This window comes from Enoplosus armatus, chromosome 24, assembly GCF_043641665.1.
Source record: "Enoplosus armatus isolate fEnoArm2 chromosome 24, fEnoArm2.hap1, whole genome shotgun sequence".
NCBI lineage: Eukaryota > Metazoa > Chordata > Actinopteri > Centrarchiformes > Enoplosidae > Enoplosus > Enoplosus armatus.
In genome coordinates this window covers 10,111,192-10,119,124 of record NC_092203.1, presented here as the reverse complement: position 1 = coordinate 10,119,124, position 7,933 = coordinate 10,111,192, and the positions used below count along the sequence as shown (strand labels likewise).

At 45.2% G+C, this 7,933-nt stretch overlaps 1 protein-coding gene across 1 annotated transcript in view; it reads right to left on the bottom strand.

Moving 5' to 3' along the window:
- Positions 1–2,246: 2,246 nt before the first annotated feature.
- LOC139306926 (plakophilin-4-like) overlaps positions 2,247–7,933 on the bottom strand; it is a 36,509-nt gene continuing 30,822 nt past the window's right edge. The window contains exons 11-21 of the mRNA XM_070930891.1: positions 6,682–6,865; positions 5,213–5,330; positions 4,909–5,103; positions 4,643–4,816; positions 4,369–4,519; positions 3,599–3,791; positions 3,414–3,498; positions 3,156–3,273; positions 2,909–3,040; positions 2,688–2,761; positions 2,247–2,504 (exon numbers count right to left, since the gene is read on the bottom strand). Of these exons, the coding sequence (XP_070786992.1) occupies positions 2,247–2,504; positions 2,688–2,761; positions 2,909–3,040; positions 3,156–3,273; positions 3,414–3,498; positions 3,599–3,791; positions 4,369–4,519; positions 4,643–4,816; positions 4,909–5,103; positions 5,213–5,330; positions 6,682–6,865 (1,682 nt within the window). The remainder of the gene's footprint in view (positions 2,505–2,687; positions 2,762–2,908; positions 3,041–3,155; positions 3,274–3,413; positions 3,499–3,598; positions 3,792–4,368; positions 4,520–4,642; positions 4,817–4,908; positions 5,104–5,212; positions 5,331–6,681; positions 6,866–7,933) is intronic.

The following is a 7,933-nucleotide window of genomic DNA, read 5'->3' as shown; positions in this document are numbered from 1 at the left end:
GAAAACAACGTAATCCTGGACAATCCTGGAAAAGTCTGTTTTTCACTCTGCCACACCTTGTGCCTTCAGAAACACCTCCAGAATAAGAGACTTCCACTTATGAACTCTTCACAGATAAACGCACCTTGCAAGGTTTCAAAATAAAAGCAAAAGCTTGTAATCGACGAGAGCCCTTCACCCTTTAATCAGAGATATTTTAGATGTGCTGCTTTCCTTCGTGCTGCCAGTTTAGCATGTTTCTGAATGCACCGCGTTGTCCCGTTGGATATTTCCTTTGACGAAGGCCGTCAGGGTTCTTCATTTGACGTTTGATTGCGGCTGTTTTGAGCGAGCAGGACGGCCCGAATATGTGAATGTAACTGCATGGACAAGAGCTTGTGTTAAAGGCATGCTCAGGGAGGGCAAACACCGTGCATTTACCTCATCATGATGTACATTTTGAGTTTGCAAAATGTTTGTTTTGTTAGTTCCCTTTGTTTGTTCTGGCTGTGGCATCATATGTCTGAATATACCTACAACTGATGCAATTAAAGCTAATAAAGATATATCTATTTAACTTTCATTTCTTTGTCTTTTTCTTGCGTCAAAATAAGACGAAAAGACTTTCAGTTATCTTGTCATGATATAATCTTTAATCCCTATACATATATTTCCCTCTGTAACATTGCACATCATCATCATCATCATCAGTTTCAGACAGAACAGACAGACGGGGTATTTTGGTCAGGTCACGAGTAAATTAATAAAAATAATCAATAAATAATAGAAAAATCTTCTTCACACAATCACATATAAAGTTCTACATATTGAATACAACAATGTAACAGGACGGTTAAACCATTGTATCTGTACAAAGAGATTTTCACGTGTTTTTGTCACATATTTCACATACTTCATGATATACTGCACTTTTGGCCAACATACAGAAAAGCAAAGGGTTACAGATGTAACCCTGGTTCTCTGAGTCTTTAAAGGTCAGTTTCTCCTCTCCAAAACCTGGGTCAAATAATATTCAACTTTTAGAGCAACTTTTTGTCCTGTTTGGAGGAGTGTGGTGGTTTTATTTACTTCATATGATTAATCCCTTTCAACAGTAAATAGTATTTGTCCCAGGATCCTCAGCTTTCTCTGGCGAACGATATTTATGTCATAAAGCCAACACACTGCACACTTTTACTGCAGAGAAAAATGATATCAGTTGACCTTAACAAACACTCTGGTGAACAACAATGTTAGGGCCGGGTTTTCCCAAAAAGCACCTTTCAACTAAGTCCACGTCCATAATAATGCAGATAAAAGTCCAAAAAGTTTTATCCGAAATGTCCTATCTGCCATTTTTTTTTACATTTTTCATCGTGTAATGTTTTCCATCATCGCTGAACAGAGTCGGAGGCAACAACCTTCAGCTCATTAGCCAAGTTTACATCTAAACTTTGCACAAATTTGAACCAAATTAAAGTGCGTTTCCGTCCACTTCTGTTATGAGAAGTTGAGTGCATCGAGATAAACAGAGACGACAGTTGATGTCATTTAAAGAGCACCAGTTAAACCACAAACGATGTGGAAAACATGATGGAAATATGGTATTTATGTTTGTTTCCAGGGAGCATTCTGTTTTTTGGATGTAAATGCACTGATTGTTTGGGTTTGCTGATCCTTCACGTTGAGTCCGAGGCGCTGTGCACCGCCTGTCCAGCATTTAATGGTGGAAAACAAATTGAAAACAAATTGAAAACAAATTGAAAACAAAATTTGAGCGGCTGGAAGCCAAAGAAACTCCAACAGGATGCCCACTGCTTCATGCAACTACTGCTGTGTGACATTTCTTCAGCTGTTATCCAGAAGCTTTAAAAAAATGTCCTTCTTCCTTTTAAACTGTTTGCTATTTGCAGCCACCAGCAGGTCAAGACTATTACTCAAAAAAATGTCCTTTATCGAACGATCTGATGCTCCATTTCTGCGGTTTTAAACTTGGCAGAATGTTTTTTTTAGTTGTTAAAAAACCAAAGAATGGTTCATGTTTATCGTCAGTATTGTGCACGTGGTCTAACTTAGTCAAAAGCTGCACGTAGCAAACCGAGCCCTGGTCATTCAGTACAGGTTCAACACAGATGCACACACATTCACATGCATCCTCAACCTTTCACACAACCACACAGCGCACACACCCACGTGCACTCCCCACACGCACAAACACCCACGGAAACAGACGGCGAAGCTCGACGTACGCGGCGTCCGTTTCGTTTCTACACCCAGGAGTCGGGGGAGCCGGTGAACTTGTTCGCCCTGTTTGAAGGCCTCCGTGTGGTGGAGTAGAAGTCCACGTAGTTGGTGTTGGCTTTGAATCGAAGGGACTGGCTGGCGTAGCCGTCGGGGGAGGACGGGGTCAGGTGGACCGGTTCGTCCTCGTAGGGCTCCTCTCCGTAGCCTTGTGGGGACGACAGGTACATTCTGTAGCTGTTGTAGTTCTTCCTGTCTGGTTCGTCGTAAAATGGCTCTGTGTGCTGGGAGAGGAACAAGTTTAATGTCCACGGTGACGTCTTAAAACTGCTTTGTCCAACTAAGAGTCCAAAACCCCCAAAATATTCAGTTTCTTATCATGTTAGACAGAGAAAACCAGCAAATATTGACATTTGAGAAGCTGAAACCAGTGAATTTTTACCAGTTTTTCCAGCAACACTTCTTACCTGGGATCTCCTCAAATCCTCTCCCGACTGGGAAGAATATGTCCCGATGAAATACGGAGTTTTCTTCTCAGACCCTGAAGTGGAAAAGTCATAATTTGGTGTTAATCTGGTGGCAAGTTTGCTTATTAATAAACATGAATGAATCGGCGGTTAGACAGAAACACAGTGGTCCAAACATAGATCCCTGAGGGACGCCACAGTGCAAGCTAACCCATACGAACCTGTGTACGGCTGTTTGTGTAAACTGTTGTCTCCAAAATACGTGTCGAGTTGCATAGATGACTGCGCCCTCTGATAGTTGGAGCTGTGTCTTCTGATCCCGAGCATTGCCGGCGAGGATGTAGCACTACCACCTGAGAAAAACACGTCTGCATTACAGATAAAACTTTCTGTCTTTGTTTGATACGAGGAATCTGTTTTAGACATGATGCGACCCCCCAGTTTGACATCTCTCACCGGTTCTCCCACCTGATTGGATGACGGGGGACATCTGTAGCGGGCCGGTGGGCAGGGTCGGCTGTGAAAGGTAGCGGTCTCGCTCCAGCGTGGAGACGGGAGTGACGAAGTGAGTGTAGTTCCAGCCGTCCTGCACACAAAGTTTTATCAGAACTGCGGAGTTTCAAATTCACACATATTTATAAGAAGAAGACATTTCAGTGCAGGAATTTAACATCAGTGACTAAGATAATTAGTGCAGGTTTCTTGTCTTCTTCTGCTGGTGCCGACCTGTTTGTAGAGGCTCCTCAGCTCTCTGTACTGCCACAGCGTGTTCAACACCTGAGCTGCTGCCTTCACGACCTTCATCGAGTACCTGAGACGGTGAGACGCACACGTCACATCATTACAAATAATCATGATGCCAGTAAAACACTTAATGAAAAGAAAAAATGCGTCTCTCTGCTGCTTCGTACCCTTTCCCTCGTCCTTTGCTGATGTCCACCAGCTTCTCGATGCCTCCGCTGTCGGCTAAAGCTTTGGCGTTCTCCATGTTGCGGCTGGTGACCTCGTGCAGCGTGCAGCAGACCGACGCCACCGTGTCGTCCGACAGCACAGACGGACTGCCGCCGGGCAGCCGGTTCACCAGATCCCGCATGGCGTACTTTCCTGAAGGAGGCCATTTCAAGAGAGGAAAGGTGCATCCAAGAGATTAAATGTATTTATTCTTTCTGTTCACCAGCATCCATTCTGTTTTCTATTAACTTTAGTGTTTTATTGTTGGGGTAATGCAGAGTGCAAACACCCTGAGGAGCTGTACTTCTTAATAATTATGACAAAGTGGGTCTGCCATGACTTTTATCGCAGGTTGACAGCTGGTGTAATTAAGGACCGCACATGATTCATGTTGCACCAAATGAGTTTACAGGCGCTTCGAGAGAACTGACTTTATTTTAATATTGTTTGTTTTAGCACAGTGTCAATACAGTCTTATTTATCTTGTTTTTAGTGTTTTGGCCTCTTCCTCTCTTCCAGGGTTTCAGGAAATGTTAACACACACTGACTCTCTTAAAACACATGAAACACCTTCAACACAGCTGTGGTCCACTAGGGGGCGATGTGTTATCACTCTTTGGGATGAATGGACTTCTGTCACTCTGTGAACAAGCTGCGGATGTTCCTGAGTGAAGTGCGAAGATCTTTTCACAGTTTGAGTTTCTGTGTGTGTGTCGGTGTGTGTTTGGACCTATCAGCTCCTTGTTGCGGCTGTCCAGCGCCATGTTGCGGAGAGCAGTGGCGACGGAGCAGACGACCCGGTCGTTGTCCATCCTCAGCAGCTCCACCAGGATGGGCAGACCTTTCTCCTTACGCACCGCCGCTCGGATGTAGGCTGAGAACTGGACACACACACACACACACACACACACACACACACACACACACACACACACACACACACACATTAAATGTTGTGGTATTTCTAATATTAAATGAAACATTATAAAATAAAAGAGTTCCACCTTCCAGTTTCCAGCAGAGAGGTTTTGCAGCGACCCGGCGGCCCCCTCCAGCGTGGCCGGGTTGGAGCTCTCGGCCAGCAGGTTGAGGTACGGCTTCACCACCATCGGGTGCCACAGCAGCTCCGCCCCCCTCAGAGCCTGGGAGAAACCTGGGATCGGCCCGACGCCGTCCCACTGCACGAACACACAAATCAACATGCAGAATGCAGAAACACGCCGACCTCAACACCTCTTGGGGAAAGCCCCACCCTCCTCAGTGTTTGTACCTTGTCGTCAGGCCAGCCGCCCCTCTTCCTGCCGCGCCTCCTCTTGCCCCAGCAGAGGTAGTCCAGCTCCTTGGCCGGGGAGGAGAAGCCCAGCAGGGTGTCCAGCTCCTGGTTGCCGAGGAGACGAGAGGAGGGCATCTCCACCTCCAGCCGGTACGAGAGGTTCCTCAGGGTGCAGACGCTGTTCTCCACGATCTGAGGCGGGAGAAACATAATTATTACATCGTGGGTTAAGGGTTTAGTTGGAGGTGACGGAGTCTCCGAGGAGTAAAGTGTGACGTAGACTTGTGTGTTTGTGCAGCACCTTGCTGTCGTAGTCGGACGTGTTGACGCAGGCTTTGAGGATGTGAAGCAGCGAGTCGATGAGACCTTCACAGCATCGCAGCTGACTCCTCGCCTCCTCCCCTGCTGAGCTCAGGTTCCTCACACACACACACACACACACACACACACACACACACACACACACACACACAGAGAGAGCCACCCATTAATTCAGACTGAGGTGCAATGTGTGGATTCCCCCACAGGGTGGCTTTAAAAACCTGCCCAGATACAGTAAAGGACGGAGCCGATCCTCCAATAGGAACCTTCAGCAGCTGCTAATGGAGAGCTGACATGAGAGGACTGCACAACAGCGCTTAACTCCCACAATGCATTTCTATACTATCAATGTACAGCCTCAGTCAGTGTGCATGCTCCGCAGCACAGAGTCACTTATCAGAGGACATAAATAATCTGTTTTTCTGCCGTCATGATCAAAGATGTTCAATGAGGCCATTAAAATTCATTTAGTTTGAGTAGTTAAAAGTTATTGGACAGCAAGAGCCCCAGTAAGTGCTTCTGGTCTTGGTCCTGATTGGCTCCCGACACTGAAGAAATGGCTGGCACCCGTCCAATCAGGCCAGTCTGTAGCATTTGGACTGGGAAGTCTCCACTCAGCAGGCTTAATTCATTTGATTTAGAGGAGACGGCGGCCAATCAGAGTCCAATATTGCAAAGCATAGCTGTCAGATTCATTCAATAGATTCTCCTCTCAGGGGTCGCCCCCGTCTGCACGGCGGAATTTAATCAGGTTTCAGGTCTGCCGACACAAACAGACTGAAAGATTCCCGTGTTTCTGACTCAAGATGGCTGTAAGTCTGTAACTTTAAAATATAGTACTATGATGAGGCATCTCAATCGTTTTTTTCTACAACTTGAATGCCGTTAACTTGTCAGAAACTAGTAGTTACAGCAGCTTTGATGTGATTTGAACGCACCGTGATGACGGCAGGTCCAGTTTGGCCCTCAGATATCAGCCTCTAATGTGGTCTAACGCACACTTCATGACTTCATGCCTGCATAAAATCTCCATTACCGGGCGTCTCACTGACGATAATGTGACTGTGATTATGAGATGTGGTTTTACAGAATCATTAAAATGAAAAGCAGACAGAAAAAAAGCAGCGCAGACGACCAATAAATCCAAAAGCCGTCGTTGCATTTCAAAACGAGATTCGATTTAATGAGCCAGCCTGGTAACTCAGGCACTTTGTGAAATCTATTTTTATTAAGAAATGAGAGGGGCTTTGCGTGGTTTTATGATTAACGCTGATAAATAACGAGAATAATGGTGGCATCAATAGTTAGAGAGGCCTTTTACAAAATGTTTCCATTTTTCAGTCAAAGAGAGGATCATTTTATCATCTGAGGACTTGAGCTGTCTTGTAAGACAAAACAAAACGATGAATTTATGAGCACATGAATCAGGGGGTGCGTTTGTTTCCTCACCTCAGACAGCCCGTGGTGTTACGCAGCAGCAGGGAGGACTGGAACTTGACCTTGTGTTCGTCGCGGTGCGAGACGCTGCTCCAGCCCGAGTGGGGGATGACGACCGTGTTGGTCAGCGTGGTCAGAGCGTCGCGGATGATGGTCATCTTCACGGCGTCACACGAGGACAGGTTCCACAGGACGCCTGTGGGTGCAGGGCGCCGATGAAGAAGAGTTAACATTTCAAAACGTTTGCAAAGACGTCACTTTTCTAGCTGCACTGGAAGGTTTCTGTCTATCCTAGTGCTTAGAGGTAGAAGAAGCCAGAAGCCGGTTAGCTTAGCTTAGCATAAAGACTGGAAACAGGGGGAAACAGCTAGCCTGGATGTGTCCAAAGGTAAAACTCAGCATTCATTAATTGAATCCAAACAAAAACCAAAAGTGTAAAAATGACCATACACTGTTTTAATGGGGTTATGGGTGGGACTATTTCTTGGCTCGGACTAGTAACTTTGCTGGTTGCCTGGCAACTGCCCCCAGCCAAGTAAGAGGTCGGCACATAACCCCCATAAAACATCGAACTGTCGTTTTTAAGCAGATTAAACAAATGATATAATAATACAGCCTCTTAAAACTACATTTCACATAGTAGTCTGGTGAATTTTGAGACGTTGCAGCTACAGATAGAATCTGTTATATCAGAGCAAGGACAAGAGGTATATATTAATACATTCTGCTTATATAAGAAACCCCAAACATTTGACAATGAGGGCAAAATAAAACTCAAAAGACAAAAACACTCAATAAAACTTCACAGGAGCCTCCAAAGCACCCTACACTGGCACATATTTGTCGCGTGGGTGTGAATCAAACCACAACAGTGTTAGAGCCTCGCTCCACTCTGTAAGCTGCAAGATGCAAAATCTTTGTAAAAATACATTGAAGTCATCAGTTTAAGTCACAGTGTTACAGTTAGATGCTGCAGTGCGCTTCGTTTATCCCCGTTCTTTCAAAACAGGCAAAAGCAAAGTGTTGAATCTTTAAATGTGCAGGTATATTTCCGAATATGAAGCAGTGCACTTTATGTTGGGATATGGTAGAAAAAAGAAAGAAAGAAACTGGACATCCTGCAGACATTTGGATCCACCAAAGTCCAGCTTTAATAATCTAAATCCTACAAACTTTCCCAAAGCTTTCTAACAAACTGAAGACCCTCCTCTGTTTCCCTGAAGAGTGCGAGTCGTCTCGCAGCCTCATATCTCCTGGTATTAAA